This window comes from Parasteatoda tepidariorum, chromosome 8, assembly GCF_982258835.1.
Source record: "Parasteatoda tepidariorum strain Cologne lab strain chromosome 8, Ptep-v5.0, whole genome shotgun sequence".
Classification (NCBI taxonomy): domain Eukaryota; kingdom Metazoa; phylum Arthropoda; class Arachnida; order Araneae; family Theridiidae; genus Parasteatoda; species Parasteatoda tepidariorum.
In genome coordinates, this window is record NC_141762.1 from 22,381,401 (window position 1) to 22,406,638 (window position 25,238).

General features: G+C 28.9%; 1 protein-coding gene across 2 annotated transcripts in view; it reads right to left on the reverse strand.

The window, feature by feature from the left end:
- The window catches only part of Syt7 (Synaptotagmin 7), a 202,186-nt gene that overhangs the window by 144,512 nt on the left and 32,436 nt on the right, over window positions 1–25,238 (reverse strand). For both annotated transcript variants that reach the window (XM_087149979.1, XM_087149978.1), the window contains exon 2: window positions 7,792–8,091. In XM_087149979.1, coding sequence (XP_087006105.1) covers window positions 7,792–8,075 — 284 coding nt within the window. In that variant the 5' untranslated portion in view covers window positions 8,076–8,091. The remainder of the gene's footprint in view (window positions 1–7,791; window positions 8,092–25,238) is intronic.

The window sequence follows — 25,238 nt, forward strand, 5'->3', positions numbered from 1 at the left end:
AATGTCATAATTGTCACAAAGATAATTTTTCTCTTTGTCTTTCGAGGACCACATCGCACATTGTGATATTAACGCTTTGAAGCAGAATTTTCATTAAACCTATTGTTCATACTTTTTTTTATTATTTTGCATTAATTTGAGTCAAAATAAAGGAAAAATATTATAAATTTTAATAACTTATGGCTATGAACTGCAGCAAACACAGTTTCTTTTTCGGCGTTAAAGATAAAATCTTCCAAACAGAGAACTAGAAGAAAAAAAAGTTTCGCATTTTAGTTTCTTTTTTTCCTCAAATTTCATTATAAAAAATTGCAATTCAAATTTCATTAAGTAAATCCCTCGTATTTGCGAAGCGAACTCAATCAATGTCTTCTGGATAATTTTGGGGGACCTACCTTGTGTCTATATAAAGTTTTCGTTAAATTAGAACGAACTAGAAAATATTTTCATTAGGATACGTAAGATTAAGATATGTAAAACTGCCCTTTAAAATAGATACATAAAACAATCAGCATGAAAATAGATACATAAGGCAAAAAACATGGGAAATAAATAATTTAAGCTGTTATCTTTTTCTGTTAAAGTATAATAAAATCTTAACTTTAGCACTGAGGAAAAAATATGATAAAAACTGCTACAATATTGTAAAATTTACCGTGTTTCTTGCTCCTTGTGAACAATTAAAAGCTCAGTACTCTTTACCGAAGCGCTTTTGTAAGGACACTGGTAAAACTGACAAAAAAATGAGGTTACATATTATGTGACAAATTTGATACATGATGTAAAATTAGGTATTTTTATTATGATTTATTATCATTATTCATATTATTTTATTATTTTTATTATTTTTTTGGAATTTTTTAACTTAGATCGGCATGAAGAGTATTTTTTCGATTAAATACATTTTTCAATCTTGTATTTTAACTAAATGTGTGGCAGTAAAAACTATAGTTTTGAAAAACGGAATTTCTTTTAAACCATTCCCATATAAATAGAAAAATTACAAAATGAACAGTTTAAATACAGAATATTGTTTTTATTATATAGAATTATACTTTTTCTTCACCAGAAATATCATTACCATACAGTACGGTAATTTTACCAGAATTGTTATGGGTGTATATTGGTATAGGAAAGTTTGAATTTTAAATATTGCTTTCTCAAAAAGTATCTGATTTAACGAAACTGAAGTAATACTTAAAGTTTTTACTATAAACAACTGAAGTATTTATTACGAAAACAGGAGCTAAGGCTGTTATCGCGACCCGTTAAAGAGTAGAAAAGTTTCTCATGTATCAGTGAGGGCAATTAATTCTTAAACATTGCTATTTCAAAAAGTATCTGGTTTCATAAAAATGAAATAGTAAAAATAGATACCTGCTATAGTAAAAAAACTGAGGTATCTGTCACAATAATCTAAACTTATGGCTATTATTGTTCCCCGTTAAGTTTAGAAAAGTTTATCAAGTTTAGAAAAGTTTATCATATTTTCATAAAAGGATTTGAATTTTAAATGTTGAATTTTCTACACAAAAAAAAAAATAAAATCGTTAAAATAAAGTAATAAAAATAGATTCTTAAAACTGTTACGATAAAAAGAAACTGAGGCATTTACCACGTAAACGGAAACTTAAGACTGTTATCGAGTCTTCTAAAGTTTCTCGTGATTTGCGTAAGAGAGAATGAATTTTTAATTTTGGTTCTCTAAAACTGATTGTTTTATTCAATGACAAAAATGTGAAAAGTTACAAGCTAAAAGTTTTAAAAAGCATTAATTTCAAAAATTGTACTGTTTTTCTCACTCGAAATTATACACTTTAAAAAAGAAATTGGCGCTTGTAGCTCTTTTTTCACAGGTTATTAATTATCTCGAAGGGGTAGATTCAACATTAAAAATATTCCTTCTAAAAAATGAAAGAGCGCAGAGTTTTTCTACTTTTAAATATCAAACTGGAACCGAAGATTTTTTGAAATAAAATGCTTATTCTAAATTATTTTTGGTTGGCTCACTTTCGAGAGGCCAAATGCTCTTTCTTACAGAATCCTGCATCTCATCTCAAGGGCGTGATTTACTAAAATCAATTGGAGAGAGGTTTGATTAGTCTCCATAAACTAGTCTCAAATGAGTTTTGTTGCAAAAGTGACTGGGTTAGAGAGATAGCGACTTCCCGACAGACAGTATTAGGAGAAAGCTCAGAAATTCGGTTAATACCGAAATTGAAATAGTTCTGTGGGCTAATAAGTAAGACACGAGAAACACCTTCCTTAATTAAGGCAGTTATTTCAGTCGAAAAGAGACGTCAATTTTTCATATATATATATATATATATATATATATATATATATATGCAACATAAAAAGCTTCTATTAAACTTTTTATGCTAGTTCCTTGCTTTAAAACAACTTCTAATTAATTATTCTAATCAAAAAACTTTGTCATACTTTTAAAAAGCCTCATCCTGTTCTTAAAACTATTTTTGGTTCAAGTATTCATAATTATAAGTAAAGACATTTTCCCCTTTTCTCTTAGTGGGAATCGTACGACCTTTTCATGAACTAATAGTAATTTCCAAGATCTTCCTCTTTTCCCTAAATAGAGATATTTTTGGATGTTTTGCAATATTTTGCCTACCAGAAAGACTGATCGTCGATGGAGTAAACTTCACTTTTACCGCTCGTCATCCATTTGAAAATGATCAAATAAATTATTTTGCTTTCATTAAAATCCTGTGTCGTCTGTTTTCTTGCTCGGTTCGACAGCATCATTTTACACACACACATATATATATACATATATATATATATATATATATATATATATATATATATATATATATATATATATATATATATATATATATATATATATATATATATATATATATATATATATATATATATATATATATATATATATATATATATATATATATATATATATATATATATATATGTATGTATATATATATATATATATATATATATATATATATATGTATATATATATATATATGTATATATATATATATATATATATATATATATATATATATATATATATATATATATATATATATATATATATATATATATATATATATATATATATATATATATATATATATATATATATATATAGATAGATAGATATATATAGATAGATAGATAGATACTTCCACAATGTATAAAAGAAGTTTAACAATTTCTACATTTATTAAAATTACTACTTGTCTCGCAGATGTATGGGGTATATTTGCAAGTCGTAAATATACTTGAGAAATTTATAGAAAATGCAAGAAATTAAAAACGATATGAAAAATTGTCATAAAAGGCATTGCATAGTGGCATAATAATTCATTTATCCAATTTACATGGGCATTTGATTGGTGGGCGTAAAAAGACAAAATTTTATGAATAAAAATGAATATAGAGGTACTTACGCATAGCGAACTTGGCAGGGTAAAAATTGTGAACAATACCAACCAAAAAAAATTAACATAATATTTTGTCTATGCGAACGTAGACAATAATTATCAGTAGTACCAATCAAAAATTATCAGTAGTCTGCTTTCGAATAAGATAAAAATTCAAAAAAATCTAATGAATATTTTAAACAAAATGTTTACGTTATGCAGTATTATTTACTAAAATATTCTGCAGTGGGATAAACTATCTGATGATTTCAATAGTTTAGGAGAAATAAAATTTTAAAATTCTTCAATTCAAAATGCTCTATTAAAAATGTAATGAAAAAGTTTGAATCTAACTACTAAGAAAAGTGAAGGGGCTTCTATGATTAGTAATTAATTTGCGTATAACCAGTATTTAATCTGTATAATTAAACATTTTTGTACAGATTTAAAGCTTTTGTTTTAGAAACACAAGGAACAATAAAAAAATGCGTCTCCAGTAATTTATTTCAAAGAGTATTTGAAGTTTTAGAATTCTCAATGTTCTATTTATTCGTTTTTTGAATTTTTTTTTGTTGTACAGTGAATATAGTAGCAAGCATATGTACGCATGTTAGTGCCCATATGTATTACCCTATCAATGAAACTCGAAAACCAAATTGTAATTTGGGTCACTTATTATTTTGCGTATTATTATTAGAACTATTATTATTAGTGTAATTTTAATTTTTTATTTTAAGGCAAAGGGATTTTTGTACCATTTTAAACAGCATGTTGAAAATTACAAAATATTTCGATATTTAAAATACGTTTTTAAATTATTATTTACGTTTTTCGTTTACTTAGTTTAAATTACTATTACGTTTTTACGTTTGACCATTACGTTTATACGATTTTATCATTAAACGTATTAACGTATTAACTTAAAATGAATTCGTTGAAATGTTCGATATTCATACGATTAAATGATAAATCAGTAAATAAACTAGTTTCAAAGTATCTAAAAGTGCGTAAAGAAGAAAGAAATCTATTAAATTTTTGCGACATGTTTTATGTTTACAATATACTAAATAATTCATAGACAATTCATTCTAGAATAATTTTTTGTTTTAAATAAAACAGATATTATTGTTTTATGACATCAAGCTTTCTTAGGAAGAATTGCTTATAAAAATGGCAATAAAAATGCAACAAATATTCAAGTTATTAAATTTCTTCTCTCAAAATTGAATGAGTAATTCACATCAGTTTTTTGAAACATATGACGTTTCGAAAATCTCGCTTACACATTTCAAACCTAATCGCTGAATAGTTAAATATTATTAAACATTTATTTATTATACAGAATAGTTTAAAATAAATTGTAGTGTATATTTTATGCTTTTCCTTTCGCACGAAGAACGTTAAAAATAACAATGAAAAATAGCTGATGCATTTTTGACAGCATCACGCGATTTTGACAGCGAATAAACTATTAGTAAAAAAATATAGCCTAAACATCTGCTTTTTCCATATATATACATACTTTATATTGAAATAAATTTGATGGATGTTTATTGAAAGTATTATTTTTTTTATATTTCAGAATTAAATAAAAAATGCAAATCAATTCAGAGATAGCGACAAAAAAGTATACGCTTTCTTACGCCTCCATGTTAGCTGTTCGGAAAAATTTTCATTTTTAAAATTTTGGCTCTCAGATAGCTACAAAATGATAGACACATGCCTCTACTTTTTAAACTTAATTCAGTTCTACTTTAGGTGAATTTGTGAAGACAAATGTGAGAATAAAATGCGAATTGAATTTATTTAAAAGATATGACGAATAAATTATTGCAATGCTTGATTTAAATAGGATAATTTCGCAAGAACGTAAAAAAATTAAATGAATTTTTAAGATTATGATTTGAGGTATGCTTAATGAATAAAGTAATAATAATGTTAAAAAATATTGAGAGAAAATTGTGTATGAAATTGCGAGATCAAAATCAGATGTAGAAAGTAAAAAGGTGCATTAAAATTATTTCAGTTTTTTCTGAGTTATTTGTGTCACCAATTCACATTTCCCTACAAAAGTATATTGTGTTATTGTATCGAAAAAAAATAAACAATTTGCTCGTAAATAAGAATGACAATATTAACGATAATTTTTGATTAAGATCTTAATAAACTAAGTCGTAAAACATTTAGGAAATAAAATAGTTGTCAAATGCTATTCTATCTTGAAAAAATGATTTGAAAATGAAAGAATCAATGGACTTTTTATTTAAGGGCAAGACAATTGATAATAAAATTAGAGTGCATTGACTCCGTAGACAAATAAAAAGTGGTTGACCTATTGAATAAGAGAACGGAAGAACCGAATTAAGGACATACTCGTGATCGCAGTATTCGGGAGATGGTTATTTTTAGGAGTTATGAATAAATTATCTAATTTGGCTGGTTATAAAATGTGAATTTTACGAACCTTATTAATACAGAACTGCATCCCATTCGGTTAGTATCTAATATTCAACGGCCTTTAAAGTTAAAATATTATCAACATGAATATTTTTTAAGAGTAAAAACGTGTAAATAGGTTGAATGAATAGATTAAATATAATACAAAAAAAGCATTAACTAAAATATAAATAAATAAATGACTTTTGGTTCAAATATAAATATAAACATCTTTACGCATTTCTTTCCGATTGCAATTGATGCTAAAAGTGGGGACATGTACTCTTGCGTTTGTGGACAATATGAAAACTTAATAATTTACAAGATATGACTTTTGGCAAGCATTGTATCGCGTCCTAGGGTGACCCAGGTGCAATACCCAGCGGTGGTTGGTTGATACGAATTCTGATCCTGGCTCACAGCAACCACAGTGCTGATGTAAAATATCCTCAGTGGTATTTCATGGGTTAATTGTTGCATGTTTACGTAGTTTTCCTCACCTTGTAGCGCACATGCGGGTTAGTTTCATCAAAAAAGCTTCCACGAAGGCCAGATTCTCGCAATGCGTGATCCAGGAGTTCCCTGGTATTCTAAGAGTGGGGTTCTAAATAATAAGGATGCGCAGTTGTACATTGATGGTTGTAAACTTAGAATTAATTTGACTGTACAACGCTGATTATTAAATAAAATAAAATTAGAGAAATGCTGTAATTTTATAATTAATGAAAAAGCGATCGGCTGTTTTTTTTAACTGGGTGCCATTGTAAATTATGTATTGCTTTACTGTCTATCAACATAGCGAAGCAAAAAAGAAAATTTATTTGACCTATATATATATATATATATATATATATATATATATATATATATATATATATATAGTCGGGGCTACAATAAAATAATATTTGACTCAATACATAAGAAATATAACACAAGACTTTATTTTTATAAGCATATTTTGTTAAGTCTTATATGCCATGTTGGCTTAATTGGAGGCACTGCCATGCATTATAAAATGGTGTGCCATAAAATATAAGTTTTCGTTTTATTAACGTTTGTAATATCGTATCATGTTTGCTGCATAAGATTACATAGTACTATTTTTAAAACGCATTTCATTTTATATCACATTTCTGAGCACGCAATATTTTCGTAACTAATTTTGCTATATTTTTTTTACATAAATACGCATGTTTCTCTCGTTCGTGCGTTTCGCTTGATTCCATTAACCTCATTTTGTTTTAAGGCCTCGATAGCCTGGTTGGTAGGGCACTGAGCAGGCCGAAGACTCCTCGTGTAGTAAATGGTGACTGATGCATGTTAAATCTGCCGAATCATAGAGTCCTTCATGTTCCCAAAACAAATTATACCTCTGGGGGTACTGATCTAGGAGTTTCCTTGTCTTTTGGATTGGTTCAAAATTACGAGGCTACGGAGTTGAACAATAGTAGTCGTAAACTCAAAAACTGGGTTGGCTGTGAAACGACGGATATAAAAAAAACTGATTTTGTTAGGATTATGTGTGAGTCAAATTGGGTATATGTTTGTATCGTTATCTGTCGCGTTAACTGCAATCGGCAATGAGCCAAATAGGTTTTAAATTTGCACATTTCTTTTGAAAAGAACATGAAGAGGTTTTCCTGGATTTGGTTACGAGTTTTGCACTCTGAGTTATCCCTTTCTGAGATCTTTTTTTTTTAGTTTCTTGTTGGCCACTGCCCGTAACTTGCGAACGGTAATAATAAACGGGTAATAGCACAAATTTATGTGCTGTAGCTTAAGGCATTTGCCCTACATCACCTATAACTATCTTAGTTTACTCATTCATTATTATAGTGCATATATAGCCAATATGCCTATTCCAATGAAATGCATAATATGGAATACATGAGAAAGGTACAAGAGAAAAACAATTAATGCGCAAGAATAAATTTGTTCTTACCTGTCCAGAGATAGCGACGAGGCGGCGACAGCACCCTGGTAAAGCCTATCCTCGACGTTGTGTCTGGTCAGTTCAACAACACTTTTATTATTTGTTTTATTTGCTGGTTGTGCCCCTTTGTTGGGTGTCCCTTGCGAAGATGTTGGTACTCCGACTTGCAAGGGCTCCAACTCGTCTTTGGCCTCCTTGGCGGCGGACCTCTTTCGCCAAAAGAGGTAGCACAGCGCCAAGGTGACGGCCATCGACGCCAGGGCTGCCAAGGATCCCAGCACCGATGCCAACATCACCCCGCCCTCGACGCTGAAAGAGAAAAGAAAATTTAGTTCGGAATTGCAATGTGCAACAGCACAGAGTACTTATAAATACTAAAGCTAAACTCAGTGGCGCGACAGCTCATAGAGGGCCAAGGCCTACTGTGCCCATCTCACTTTTCTTAACCTTGGGCTCTGGGGTGCAGGAGCAGATGTTCCGGTCAGGTGGTCAGCCAAACGTGGAACCCCCAGTGTTTAGTTCCCAAGCATGCTTGGTACTCATTCATCGACCCACTGAAGGGATGATAGGCTGAGTCAACCTTGCCCGGCCCGAGGATCGAACCACCTGTGGCACGACAGCGCAAAGCGCTACCGCTCGGCCACCGGACGTCGTATTTATAAATAAGTAAAGACAAAACTCATGATTGGAATGTGTCAATTATTTTGCACCAGTTTGCGCAGAAAGCAATTGACGCATTGTTGTATCAGTTTTTACCTGACGACAGAAACATTCAGAAGTTAATAACAAAAATAAATGGAATACTTAGATGAAAATAAAATGTGGAACACCCGTGCAAAGAGTTAGAAAAATATTAACTTAGCATCCCGTATTGGGTCTTGGAGATTAACTCTCTATAACTTTGTGGCCATAGGACACCGTGGCGGCAATGCGCTCCGCATTATGCATCAATTGGCTTTATAAATTTTCCTGAGACTTGTCTCAGACCAAAGGTCTCAGATTGAGACCGAAAGTCTGAGGTTGAGTTACGGCAGTTACTTGTCTAAATAGTTGAAAATTATTTATTATAGTCAGGGAAATATGTACCAGGATCAATAAGAAACGTTTTTTATTACAAATGTTTTGGAGTATTTTGACATGCACGTATAGAAAGTGGGATACCATTTGGAAAGCTCACTGTAAGGTCAAAAATGTAAAAAGAATAAGTGATGATGTAGCTTCAGAATGTTGTCACACTTCTAAAATTCCTAACGCACTTTTTGCCACTTTTTTGGCAACATATTATTTTGAAAATGAAACATAAGTTTATTCATTGTTTGGTAACAAAATCGTTGCTTTCTCTATTCATTTTTACAGTTGAAAAATGTACCGAAAAAATAAATATCAGGTAAAAATAAAATAAAATAATCATGGTTGTACCATTTTCATAAAATGATAAAATACTTTGAAAATGTATAATTTTGGCAATTTTTTACTCTATTAAGTTATGCATGATCCTCTACGAAAGTCTACAGGTTTCTATGAAACATTAAGAGTTAAATTCAAAGTGAAGGAAAATAAATAAGAAGTAAACACTAAATTTGCAAGGAAAAAAAGATAAATATTTTAACTTACTGACTCCTTTTAATTTAATGTTTCTTTTTAATTATTATCTAAACTTAGATTTAAAAATCACAAATTTCATGAACTCACAAATAAATACTTTAGCATAGCCTGCAAAACAATGAAACTTATTTTAAACAATATATACTATATTTCAATGCATCCTATCCAGATATTTCAAAGCTACGTCCATTTGACAGCAAAATTTGTATTTTCCTGAAATGCCACGAAAACATCAAAGGTAGTTTTAGAAACGTCAGTTAGAGTATTTCAAAAATATGCCTGGTTGAGAGTTTCAATATATAAATTTCTATTATTTTAAGCTCTATCCCTAGGAAATAAATTGCCACTCTACGGATGGAATAAAAAACTCAAAATATGCTTAGCTAACATAAAACATTCCGAACCCAATGCGAAATTCTTCCGTCACATGCCTGTCATAGTTACAGTGACTTCAAAAAATTGACAAGGATGTGCATTAAACATAAAAAAGTTAAAAGTTACTTTCCATTCTTTTCCGTAGAGATTTTTTTGTCATTTAGAGGAATAATTCATTGAGAATTTTTAAAGTACATTAAAAATTGATATTATGAAACTGTTTTATAAATATTTACGGATGCACAAGTAATGAAATTAACTGTAAAAATAAATTTAATTTCATATTTTATAAAATTGTCTTTTTTTTACTTTAATATTTATTATTGTCATAATTGTCATATATAATTATTATTGTCATATTATTGTCATTTATTATTGTCATATTATTGTCATAATATATAATTATTGTCATGATGATTTTTCATTTGCATATTCTAAATAGTTATAAATACCTGAATCTATTTTTCTTTGCATAACTTACATGAACTTCTATTTATTCCTCTACTATTATAATAAGTAAATTGTCAGGATTATGACACATAAGATACATTAAAAACTTTTACAAACTAGTCGTAACTTCGTAGACGTCCTTTCGTAAGTGTTAATATTTCGAGAGTGTTCGTTAATATTCGTAAGTGCTCGATAATATTTCGTAAGTGTTTTTACTGAACATAACTTTCTAACACGAAAGCTTATTCAAAATGTATGCAAGTCCTGTACACAATACTCACAGCGAATAATTCCAATAAATAAATTGATCAAAATGTGTGCTTAAAAAAAGTACAATTGAATAAATTGATTTTTTTAATGAAAATCAGGGTTTGGTTTTTGACATCAAAAACTGATTTTTGACATGAAATGTCAAAATCCTCTCGAGCTGTTATTAAATTGCTGACATTTTTCAAATTCATAAACATGGGAATAATTAATTACATCAATGCTTGAATTATAATTTATGATTTATAGTATATTTCAAGAATAAAAAATAGAGTAAAATTATTAACTGCTTTTTCTAAATACATAGTAGGTACTATTATAAATTAAGATTAATAATATTTGCCATATTATCACTATTCCATCTCAACTCATAATCATTACATGTATGACATGATGGTTAAAACCAGATAAAACCATCAATTGTCAAAAACGTGCCAGTCCTAAACATAGTAATATTCATACTAATATCAGTGACATTGTGAAATATTATATTGACAATTTACATTATAATGACATTAATTTTGAAAACAAAAGGTTTCACAGATGAATAAATTTTAGCTTTGCATTCGATATTAAAACAAAACAAACTTTCCCTTTTAATAATTTACATGCCTCTAGTAAGAAATTCGATATTTCTTTTTTAAAAAAAGTATTAAATCAAAATAAGCATCAAAATAATGAGAGAAAAACATAACAATTATCAGTAAAATCAGTTTATTAAATTTCACTTCATTTCTCACGGGAAATCCTAAATTTTTCCCTTTTTTAAACGCGAGTTCAAACTTAAATTCTTACGTTATTAATTAGTTATTACGTTAATTAATGCGTTCTTAATTTAATAAATTTATTTTTAATTTTGTAATCTTATTTTTATTAAGTGCATTTTTAAAATTCAAAATCTTACTTTAATCAAATTCATTTTTAAACTCTAGCTTCTTAGTTTTTTAATGCATTAATTTTATAAATAGTATAAGACATATTTAACGATTTTAAAATGACAAAATATTTATCCTATCCATTAATAACAGTGGACAAAGACCATTAAGATTTTAATGGTCTTTGTCCATTTTTATTAACACGTTATTCTTACTGTTGCATCTTTTCTAACATTAAAGTATAAGTCAGTTTTATAAATTATTATTCACCCTAAAGTAATTTATATCGTTTATCTCAACTTCAAAAAAAATAATAAATAAATAAAAAAACCGCATTATGAGAAATAATTTTAAGTTGCAAATGATAATGATAATATCCTGGCTTGCATGTGAGAAATGATAGCGGAAAGTTACAGATTTAATGATTTAAAAGCCATAAAACTATTTTATGGGTTTTATTGAGCATCCTAAAGACGTTTGAAATAAAAAAAGATAGCACCATTAAATAAAAAAAAAATTCTGCTACGGTGTAATGCTTTTACTTCAGTGTACTATATAGCTTTAATAACTATGAAATAATCTGTATCAAAGTCGAACCGATGCTTATTCAGCAAAATTTTATATTCCTTATAAGTATTTTATGAGATTTTAACGGCCAAAGGGGCTTTAAATTTATATATATTTAAATATATTTTTTCTTTATTTCATCTTGATAAAGATATAATGACACAAATGTACCAAACTGGCTGCATAAAGACACATTTAAAATAGTTTCAATTTACAAAAAAAGTTCTTTTTTATGATCTAATAAAAAATAAAGATTAAAAGCTCCTTAACTAAACTGACATAAAATGAATCATTAATATTTTTAAAAAAAATTATATTTCAGAAATTGATAATAAATAGTAGTTTAACGAAGAATAATTGTTATTATCACCTAAGTTTATTTCATAACTACAAACCTTACATAGTTTTTGAAATGCAAAAGTAACGCACACTCGTTTATCTATATATTTAGTGAAACTAGACAGCAAAGTAGATAAGAAATTTAATCATGTAGCTAATTTTGTGTTGATATTACTTTAATATAAAAATCATTTTAATATTGAATATCATTCTATATCGATAACTAAATCTACAATAAAATCATTTTATATCGATAACTAAATCTACAATAAAATCATTCTATATCGATAACTAAATCTACAATAAAATTATTTTATATCGATTGCTAAATCTACATTAAATACAATAAAAATACTACCCGCTTGTTTACATTTCTAAACACATTCATAATTAAATTATTTTAAATTACCAACACAATTTTAGTGGTTTATAAAAACGAGTAATCATATACGAGTTAAACAATTACTTTTCCACAGTTTAGGTATTTTTACTGATCCTTGTAATATAAAATTGAAGCTTTTTTTTGAATTTCTATCTTCTACCATGAAGAATAATACTTCCACTCTGACTATCCATTCTGACGTCATCGTAACATTTTGTTTTAAGTTTTTTCTCGCCTAATGGTCAGCAGCGCCCTCAAGTAAAAGTGAATAAGATTTCTATTAAAATGTAAATTTATGTTAGAGTCTTGAAGGTTTTCGATATTGTGCATTTGTGCAGGAAGATAAAGTTTTTAAATCAATTCTAAATATATTATTCGTAAAATTCGTTCTGTCATATATTTATTTGCACTCGTTTATTTCCTTCTATCAGGTATTGAAATTTACTAAGAGAGAAAAGAATGAAAAATACATTAACAACATTTTTTTCTTATTTATTGTTCGATTAGTTAGAGAGAATTAGTGATGAATGTTTATCCTCGAAATACAAATTTTATTCAACAATAAAATAAAGTTAAGAGCAAAGAAAATGTTAAAAAATTAAAATGTTTGAAATGAATTTTATTTATTTTAGAAAATGTACTTTTCTCATCATTACCATATGACATTCTTATAAAATTATCATATAAGGATTTTATAGAATTAAAAACAATCAAAAAGATTGCAAAGAACTTCATAAGTTCAATTAAAAATAATAAAAGAAAACTGTTAATTCATTAATCTGGTTAGTAGTTAACTTTCAGATCAAAACGTGGCTCTGAAACAATGGGATAACTGCAAGTGACGTTGTGTGGGTATCTCGATCCTGATTGGTTGTTGAAACGGGGCAATTGTTTACGTTAGCCACTCTTCGTTCTATTCCTTTTAGAGTAAGCCAATCAAGTCAAGTGTCAATTCTCAAAAGTGACACATTCTATATTCTTTCAAAATGATTATTTCACAAATATTTCAATATTTCTTACTTAGCACAAAGCCATGTAGAACATAAACAAACTAAGTACGCATCGAAGTTGACAGGTACACAGAAAAAAATTATCATGGTCACAATAAAATACATAAATAATAAATCTAAGTTAAACTCGTAGACGAGAGAATTATATTACAACAAATTTGATGTGCAATACGCTCTGCATCTAATTAATCTCACTTTAATTAATATTTTAACTTATATAGAGAAACTTAGCTCAACTTTAACACTCCATTTTCCGTATAAACGATCAGCTGGCGCTGACGTCATAGATCATATGTGTGGGCATTCGTGATTTTCTTCTTATTGAAGTGCAAGTAACCAATTTGGGCGAAACAGCGACAATTTTGTCACTCTTTGAAAAAAAAGGCCCCATCAGTTTTGTTTATGCTCTATCATTGAAAAGTGCTAACTATATGCGGACAAAATGAGCTGGAATCACGGAGTAATTCAAAAGGATCTGAGGAAGCATTTACAGTAGTTGGCGAGGAAAGCGATGAGGCCCTCTAGTAATTAGTAATAATGTTGAAATTTTTAAATGTAAAATTTATAATAAGTAATGTATTTTTGACACTTCACTTTATATAGTTGTACTTATTATTTTGTATATTTCTGTATTTCAAAATGTAACCCGTTAAAAGAGATAGTTGTGGAACAAAGTAGAGGGGAAAGAGAATTGAAATATTATAATTAAACCGTCAATAAAAATTTTTACAGGGTAAAATTTTTTTTTTTACACAAATTTGAGAATTTTTCTTTAAAAATAAATTTAAGCATGAACTGATGGATAAGCATGATTTTTTTTAAACGGCAGGCATTGAACTTTCGTTCATTTGCCTTGGAAGTTACCGGAAATGTTGCTCTTTAACATTACTCGGTGGGAACTCGTGAACCTTAGGCGCAGAAGCGGAAAACATTACCTATGCCACACTGCCACAGATACCTGTTCATAGGGTGGGTCACATTCACACATCACAGGATGAAAAAAAAAAGAGTAACATCCATGCCGTCAGCGGGATTCCAGCCGACAACCATTGGCTTCACTGTCATACGCGTTAATCGCTCGGTTCCTTGACCGTCCTAAGTAAGTAAATTATTTTAAGCATTTTAAAAATAATTTATTGAATTATTTCTAAAACCAGCATTCCAGTAAATTTCTCCTAGTTTGCCCATTTCCTTCAACATCAAAAATTTTAACCTTGCTTCATAAATTTTAAATATACATATTTATAGATTAAGACGTATTTCTCCTTATTAAAACTTATAAAGAATCTCGATTTCAATGGCACTTAATCGAAACAAATTTATTTTTATTTACAAAAAATGTAGGTGTATCGTTGCCACTATTTTTGGTGTTGAAGTAAATTAAATACATTTTTAGGTATAGAATTGTAGTTATCGTGTAAAAAATTATTTAAAAGTGACTAAATGCAAATATTTGAATGAATTAGTGGAAACATATTACTAAAAACTTACTCGTGTTTTAAAATAAATGTTTGGCAATGAAGCTATAAATTATTTCTAATGCACATGAAAATACGTGTTGCGAGTAAACAAACAAACAAACAAGCAAAAAATGAAAAAATAAATGAATAAAATTTAAACAGAGGAAAAGTAAATAAAATATGTGACTACATGCACTGTAAAAAATCTTTAGTTTACCTGAGGATCAAAAATGGTGCCAACTATACACCAAAACGATTTTAAAGTTAGCTAAGATTTATATTATAAAAAATATAAAAGGATATAGTTTAATTAAACACTAAAAATGTCAACGTTCCCGATTACATGACTTTGTCTTTGAGCCCATATAAAATTGCTTGAATTTAATATTGCTTTCTTTAAAAAGAGTTTTATAATATAAGAAGTTTTCAGGAAGAAAAAATCTCTCTTAAAGTGTTTCACCTCTTGATAATTTTTATCACACCTATTTTGTTCTCTCTAGTAATTAGTTAACAAGGTCAAAATAACTTACAACATAGATTAAAAGCAAGTCTAAATAAAATATGAAAGTACTTATATACTCATAAGAATACTTCTAATAAGTACTTTTAAAGTACATTCGTGACAAGAGTTTAAAACCTTTGTCCTTATAAGTACATATTTCTAATTGCGACCGCCAAATGAAGCCTTAAATATTTATTCTTAACCTTTGAAACATAAAAGGGCTTCAAAATTTCTGAACTATAGACACTTATCTTAAAAGTTAAAAAAAAATACATATTATCAATGAAAAATATTCCCGTATAATCCTTTTGAGAAAAAATACAACAGCCCTTTTGAAAATCGATTTTTTTTCCGAGCAAAGAACAAAATAACTTTGATGAAACAACATCACTTAAGGTTTATTAGGAACAGCGCTCTCAGAAAAATCTCATTATCTTTTGTTATTGCAAAAATAGGCATTATGGGGATAAAGACCTTATTAAATTTTTTATGTCGCAGTTTATTAATTAAGTATTGCGCTTAAGTCTGCAGAAAAAGCTGCAAAAAAACTGTACCATGTCAACTGTTAAACATAAATTATATTTTTACGACGCTTTTGTTTCTGAAAAAATTGCACAGCATAAAAATTGAGTTATTGCTTGTCATAAACATAACAAAAAAACTGCTTTTGAATTGCAGTTTTTTATTTTTAAATGTCATGGAAAATAATTTTAAACTTCGAAACATATTTAAAATATGTTGGTAAATAAGTTTGATTAAATAATTGGCTATGATAAATGAAAGTTTTCCTTCACATAACTTCTAGGATTATTCAACATGTATTATTGCGATACAATATAAAGTAAGAATCATTAATTTAAAATAATATATAAAATAATTTTTAGAAGAAAATTAGTTTGTAAATCGAATATACGAATTGCACATTGCTAACATAAGGACGAATTCGAAAAAGGCTTAACAGAACGGCAGATGACATAGATTATTCATGTTAAAATAACTTAATAAAGTTCATAAATGTTTAAAAATAAAATATAATTTTCCTTACTACTTAATTAAAAACATGCATACCTTTTTAACCATGAATCATTCAATCAATCATAACAAATCACTGACAGCAAAGTGTCACCACTGATTCTCGATTACAATTCTGTAACTTACGGTGTAAAAAAAAAGAAAAAGAAACCACGCTAACACATCGATGTTTTCAGAAAGGAAAATAATTCTCGTTTGGTATAAATGCTTGAGAATTTGGTGTAAACTAATTTTATTGTAAATATTTAGATTTCAATTACACTCTTTAAATCGTATATGAAAGCGCGATAACCCGGAATAAAATGTCCCTTAAAGCATTTTTGGGGCTGTTCACCATAGCATTTGAAGAGCTATTAAACCCCAGGTTTTACAGTGTTCCTATGTCGGCTCATTTTTATTTCGCCTGCAAATGTGCATAAAGAATGAACTGATGTGAGTTTGTCGTTATTTTCAATGCTGTTATTCATCAACAGAAACAAAAATTAGTCGTTTAATGTGTATATATGTTTTCACTCATATAATGATAATATTTATATTCTAACTTTTTCAGTTTCTAAAAACTGTATTGACTGATTTTATATTGTTAAGCCTAGTTCAAATTCATCTTAAGATTCTCTCTGTGCTACGAGTAAGTCTAATTTTTGAACTCCTTTTATTTTAAGAATTAGCATTTATATGCAGCCTAAATTACTGATTTTTACGTTATAATGTTAAGCCTAGTTCAAATTCATCTTAAGATTCTCTCTGTGCTACGAGTAAGTCTAATTTTTGAACTCCTTTTATTTTAAGAATTAGCATTTATATGCAGCCGAAATTACTGATTTTTACGTTATAATGTTAAGCCTAGTTCAAATTCATCTTAAGATTCTCTCTGTGCTACGAGTAAGTCTAATTTTTGAACTCCTTTTATTTTAAGAATTAGCATTTATATGCAGCCTAAATTACTGATTTTTACGTTATAATGTTAAGCCTAGTTCAAATTCATCTTAAGATTCTCTCTGTGCTACGAGTAAGTCTAATTTTTGAACTCCTTTTATTTTAAGAATTAGCATTTATATGCAGCCTAAATTACCGATTTTTACGTTATAATGTTAAGCCTAGTTCAAATTCATCTTAAGATTCTCTCTGTGCTACGAGTAAGTCTAATTTTTGAACTCCTTTTATTTTAAGAATTAGCATTTATATGCAGCCTAAATTACCGATTTTTACGTTATAATGTTAAGCCTAGTTCAAATTCATCTTAAGATTCTCTCTGTGCTACGAGTAAGTCTAATTTTTGAACTCTCTTTATTTTAAGAATTAGCATATATATGCAGCATAAATTACTGATTTTTACGTTATAATGTCCTTGTAAAAGTAATTTTACTGATTCTAAAATTACTTCTACAAGGACAAAATTCTAAAATTACTTTCTAAAATTCTTTTACGCTAAAATTTAAATAACGGTAAGCTACGAACACATAGTGTTCCGTAGCTTACCGTTATTTTAAATTTTAGCGTAACTAATTAACAACATGGTGGTTGTTGACGACAATTTTGCAACAAAAAACTACTTTACGCCAATAAAAGAACATTTTAGGTGTTACATAGCATCAGGAACTATCCTTGGGCTTTGATGTGGAAGAAAATCATATTAATGTCAAGTAGATAGTCACCACCATTTTTGGTATTCGAATATTTTTTTGCATAAAACACTTTTGCTTTTTTTGGTATATATATTTTTCTGAGTTTAGAAAGGATAAATAATTTTTTTTTATAATCTGGGGAAAATGTTAGAATTTAGCATACTAATTTGAAATAATGATACTTTGTTCCATTGAAAATAATGAATTGCTGAAATTTATTAGTCTTTCGTTCAAACAATTTTCAATGTGGAACATCCAGAAGCTAATTTCAAAGAGATTCATTCGAGTAGAACTCTTTCGCTCAAAACAAACGCCAACCATTTGAAATATTTCCGTTTTCCGTTCCATTTCCAATGAGCTTTTGTTGCTTTTCGTCTTTCTTAACGCTAGTGCAGTGATGCCCAAACCTTGATGCATTGGATTATTACAACCGGCGCTTCAGTCAGCTTTGGTAATGCAGATAAATTACTATTCCTCCTTTGTTTTTATTATCTTAATTTTATTTTTTCTATTATCATTACCAAAAACGCTCCGTGATTCGTCCCGGTTTGAAATTATCCACTATAAGCAGTTATAATTTATCTACAACATCACTAGTTTTATGCTTTTAATTCTGGTTTGCGAATTCTAAATATACCCGACGTCAAAAGTTAGATAAGGAATAAATTATTTGTTGCATTTATACATATACTTGATCTTGACAAATGCGGGTGGGGGGATTTCAAATCTAAGGTTAGTTTTACTTCTGAAGCTATAGATTCTTTTAAAATGACTATTTATTCTATTTATTGTCGAAATGTATAAGCTTAAAAGCGTGATTTATATCAGGAAATTACGTATATGTTGCAAAAAATTTGTTAAGGGAGTTAGGGTATATCATCAAGATTAAAATTGCATAGGAAACCATGCTTGGTAGCCATTTTGCAATTCAGAGGCTTTTCACGACACGGTGCATCTGCTCGGCATGTTCTGAAATAAAAAAAAGTTCAGGTTCTGTTTTTAGTTCAGGTAACAAATTTTTAAAGGGAATAAATACTCGCATTATAGTTGTGACAAACAACAGCCAGGAAAAAAATCTCCCAAAAAGAGAGCGAGTCTTTTAAATTCTGCTGGATTTTGAATTAGCTGCTAGGAAATAACTTGGGGAAACAGAAGCTTCCCCTTTATGACCTGTTCAAAAGGACACGAAGAAACAGTTAATATTAAGGAAGCGTCTCAAGTGGCGTATGACGATATTTCCAAGCATCACTTCCTATGCAATTTTAGTATTGACGAAGTGTCCCAACCTTCCCAGAAGTTTGTCCCAATATTTACGCAATCACAGTTATGAATAACGTTTTTAAACGTTTACATTTTGATAATAAATTGACATGTATTCGGAGAATATCTCTTGAAAATTCGTACATTGGACATTTTAGTATAATGTGGTTGATAATTTCGATTTTCCCACGTCTGCTTTTGTTGGTTGGTGACAGACCAAATTTAAACAGCTTAGTAAGGGTTGAATATCATCTAGTCCTGACATGTGAGAAAACGACAAATGACAATGAGAGAATGGCGATAATCGGTCGGCACTATCTGATTAATATCTGAAATATATTTTCTCTTTGAGAATTCTATTTGACGACTGCGCAGGGAGTGGGATTTGACTTTACGATATTTGTCCACGGCGGCGATTTTTACAAAAATGCATGATTTATTAATTGCAATTTCGACCTTCTCATCAGCCATTTCATTTCCTAGGATAACAGTATGACTAGGGATCCAAACCAGATCAATGGATATGCAAGAAGTCATTCGTTGGACAAAGAATCTGCAAATATGACGAGAGGAATAGCTTCAGATGAGAAACGTTGGACTGCTGGTAGGATGGCGATTCCCTCTGCTGTAAAGATCTACTATGGTCGGGAATTACATTCACCAAACCAAACTCCTTGACAGCTATGACACGTTCACGAAGCGATCTTTTCGTACTATGCAAGTAGTAAATAAATACAGAAGCATAAGTATAATATAATAGTTAAAAATAACTATTATATTACTAAAGCAAAAAACAGAGTATATAAAGTACAAATTAAAGTACATAAATTGGCATACTATAGCTTCAGTGTAATAAATAAGAACCTTTCTCAGTAGTCTATGTGTCAAATGATGACGTTTTGTTAGATATTATATTATTGTTGCTTCATGTAAATGCTCCCATTTTCATCTTTTCATGCATTTTAACACCTCTCTGATTTTTATTGGAAAACTCTGAACGTCAGCAAGTACAGAAAATTTAAATATAAATATCCAGCAATAATCAGCGAGAAATTATTTTTAATATATATTCAAATATTTTCTTAATTTTCAAAGCTTAAAAAAAAACTTTCACGATTTCATATAGAAATAAAAGCTGATAAAAGCATTCTTTAGGTTTTATATTTGGACAGAAGTGAATAAAAATAATTTTAACTTGTTTAGTATTCCTCCAAATCTAAAATAAGTTCTTTTTTAAACAGATATGAAAGTGTTTTTTTGAATTTTTTCAAGAAATATGCACCAATTGGCAATGATAGAAACAATGCTGCAGATCATATTTGTTACCTCCAGAATTTTTATTTTCTTTCCGCTGTACGCGTATATAAATAATTCATTGCGGAGGAAAAATCTAATCAAAATTCTAAAACGCAATCTTTTTGGGGACTCAGTCGAAAATGGAAATATGCGCTTCATTGTCAATAAATCTAAGACGGTGTATTTATTTTTCAAAACTTTTCAACTTTAAATACACATATTTGAAGCATGCAAAAAAGACGTTTGAGAAAATTGCTATATTTTTTGCATTATGCAAGTTATAAAATATTTTTTTGAAAATATGTAGTGAGTTTGAAAGTTAGGTATTATGTTAAATGGACTGAAATTTAAATAAATTTATTTTTAACTATGTATCTACATTATTCAGAAAGAATAAAATATTTCTAGAATGCTGAGGTATACTGAGAATGCTGAGGATACGTATATAAATTTATTTAAGTTTTAAAAAAAAATTAATGTTTATTATTTATATCTATATATGTACTGTTACATGAAATTTTCCACTATTTTTAACTTTCAATGAGAATTTTTTTTTAAACTAGGACATTCGTGGTGTATCACATAAAGTTTTAAAAAGCATATTTAAAAGCCTGAAAATAATAATTTTTTTTTTTTTTTGTAATTTTACCAACGATATTTTCACATAATTAAGGCAGAACTTAATTTTCGAAATTAAGAGACTGCTCCAGAAAATAATAATTTACAAAAATTAAGGAAAATTCTAAAAAAAAAATTTAAATAATTAAATAAATCAAGAAATACTTAATTCATAGTCCCATCAAGCAATTTTATAAAAATATCCAAACATAAATGTTTTTAGACATGACAGCACTTTCATTCATATTTTTAAAGCAAAACGATAATTAAAGTAATATTCTGATTTTCTTCAAATTACAAATAGCTTAGCAATTTTTTTGCGCATGAAACATATTTTACAAATATCTAATACATGAAAAATATTTTTACAAATATCTCAGAATTTCAATTATTAAATACTTAGAAGGTAAAAAATTGAAATAAGTACATTTTAGAATTCAGTTTATAGTAGCTTCATTTTTAAACAATATCCTTCAGACACATCAAATATAATTGGCAAAAAATTATTATTTTTATTTTTTAATAACCGTCGTTGAAGATCCGACCCAATTTCTTGGGTTTAACCTTACCAATGTTCAACTCTGTAGCCTTGTAATTTTGAACTCAATCCAGAAGACGAGGGAACTTCTGAATCAAGTATTAGGAGAAATTTGCCTTCATGGAGGAATTTTTTTATGAAACTAACTTGCGTCTGCGTTACATGGAGAGGAAAACCAAGAAAACCTCCTACGTTTAGCCCGACTCCAAGGGGACTCTAACCCATGATCCGCCTACGACTGAGGATATTTCACATCAGCACTGTGGTCGGTGCAAGCTGGATGCGGAATTCGTATCGACCCGTGATCGCTGGTATTCGATCCCGGTTCACCTTAATGAAAGACGAATGCTCTATCCCCTGAGCCATCACGGCTCAAAAAACTATTATTGTAATTAGTGTTATGTATAATTATTGTAACAAAGTTTTTCACCTCAAAGACGATCTATTTCAAAGAGCCAGCAATGAATACAGGCCGGAATAGCCTGGTTGGTAGGGTGCTGGACTTATGTTCATGAAAACGGGAGTTCAATTCCATCCAGCTGAAGACTCCCCACGTAGTAAATGGTGACCGGTACACGTTAAATCTGTCGGATCACAAAGTTCCCCGTGTTCTCATAGCAAATTACACTTCTTGGGGTACTGAATTGGAGATTGATCGTTCTCTGTTCAGGTCAAATTTACGATCTGTGGATGAATGAATGAGTCCGTCCTATAAGTTGGGTGTGACGTATGGGTATGGCAAAAGTCAAATTCTTGGCCATAGTTGGCGGCACAGGAAAACAACAACGATCGCACCCCCAGTGCCTTAACAGCCTATGACAACAACATCAGCAATTAATACTATGGAGCTATAGCATTTCTGTAGAAAATCAAACATCATTATTGTTAAGCAATGGTGGCATTTGATGAACTCTCTATAAATTCATATCGTGTTTTTCAGGGAATAATTAAAAACTTCACAATAATTATAAATACCAAGACACATTAAATATAATTGACAGAACATTATTAGTGTAATGTATAATTGTTATAGAAAAGTTTTCCTCCACCAAGGAAATGTATTTTAATTTTCTCTCTTCATTTTAAAGGGCTGCAGTATACCATTTCAATAGAAAACCAGCATTTAATGAACTCGTCATAAATCCACATCGCTTTTCTCAGGGGGTTCTGTTTTAAGGAACAAAAGGTGATTAATTATTCGCTTCGAAATAAGTATAAATATCCACTCACATAAAATATAATTGACAGAAAATTATTAGTGTAATGTATAATTATAATACGAAAGCTTTCCTTCACCAAGAAAAAATATTTTTATTTTCTTTCTTCATTTTTAAAGCACCAGCATTTAATACTACGCAGTATACCATTTCTATAGAAAGTCATTAATACTAAGCAACAGTGACATTTGATGAATTTGTCATAAATCCATATCGCGTTTCTCGGGGGTTCTGTTTTAAGAGACAAAAGGTGATTAATTACTCTCTTCTAAATAAGTATAAATACCTAGAAGCTTAATGGATTTCACACGTACCAGAACAATGTTGTGATAAATTTCTGAAAGGAAATAAGCATTGTGTCTTTTGAGTCAGATTGCATTCAGTAGTTCAGTAAATGAGAAGGCTTTGTTTTAAAGCAATTTCTAGTCACATATTATGTCTTCTGTGGTGCAATGCCTATCTGAATTTGGAAACGAAGAACTCTAAAAATTGTGTATTTGAAGTTAATATTTAAATCAAGCGTTCTTACGCATGTCAAAGGATGTAGTTAAATCTTAACACTAATAAAATTAATAAAGCTTACACTAATTTGAAACTCGTTGGAGAAGAACGTCTTATTTTACGGAGCTCCGTAAATTTGGCGAATGATTTAAACTATTTAACTAAATTCTTGTGTGAAATAATGGTAGAGAAGATATTAAATGTATATCAAATGCATTTGGACGATTATTATAAATTTAAAGGCAAATAATCGTACAATTTCAAGATATTGACCATATAGGGGTTCGCTTACATTAAGTGTATTGGTGTCTTCTTACCGGATTTAATAGGCAATATCAAGTAAATTTCCACATTCTTTACTAATTTATAAAAAAAATATTGATTGGGTCGATTACTTGTCCAGTAAATTTCAACTTCTTGTTGGATTTATTCGACAAACTACTTAGGTAAACTGTTATAAAATGTATGCGTTGAGTTGCATAGTAAAAATATATATATTTTTTTATAAGATTTACATATATCTGCCAATTGTTTGAATTAATTTTAAATTATTTAACTTCTATTTCCTTCAGATTTGATCGAATTCACAATAATAGTCTGTCTGTGATGCGTGTATGTTTGATTTAAAAGCTAAATTTATTTTAAGAAATAATGTGCAAATGCCTCATCAATTTATTATAATTTATTATTTAAACATTTCATTAGATTTACAAATATATCTGCCAATGGTATAAATTAATTTTATATTATTTAACCTCTATTCACTTCAAATTTGTTCGAATTCTCAATAATAGTCTGTCTGTGACGCGTGTATGTTTGATTTAAAAGCTAAATTTATTTTAAGAAATAATGTACAAATGCATCATCAATTTATTATAATTTATTATTTAAACATTTCATTAGATTTACATATATCTGCCAATGGTATAAATTAATTTTATATTATTTAACCTCTATTCACTTCAGATTTGTTCGAATTCACAATAATAATCTGTCTGTGACGCGTATATGTTTGATTGAGAAGCTAAATTTATTTTAAGAAATAATGTGACGTGCATATGCATCGTCAATTTATTCTTGCTTCAAATTGTAACGTAAAAGTAGCTTTACTGATCATACCCTACTGTATTTATAAGCTTTAGTGTTATCATGTGAGTGTATACATTTTACTGTAGTTGGATAACAAACATGACGGCAAACTTTTCACCAAGCAGTTTAAAAGAACATTTTAGGTGTTTTACTTGAATCAGGAACTATCCTTGATTTGGAGTAGTGAATTTTACGATTTTGGTGCAATGAAGTTGTCACCATTTTTGGTGGTTTTATGTAGCAATATTTCAGTGTTTTTAATGGTTTAGTTATTTTCGTGCAATTTCTAATCAAGTTCTCAAAGAAGTAGATTCATCACACGTTTTTTATCACCACACAATATTTATAACGAAAAGTATCGAAGGGGATTTTATTTAATTATTGTTATTTATTTTTTAAATTTAGGAACTTGCTCAAAACTGTGTCCTTCAAGACTACTTGAAATGAG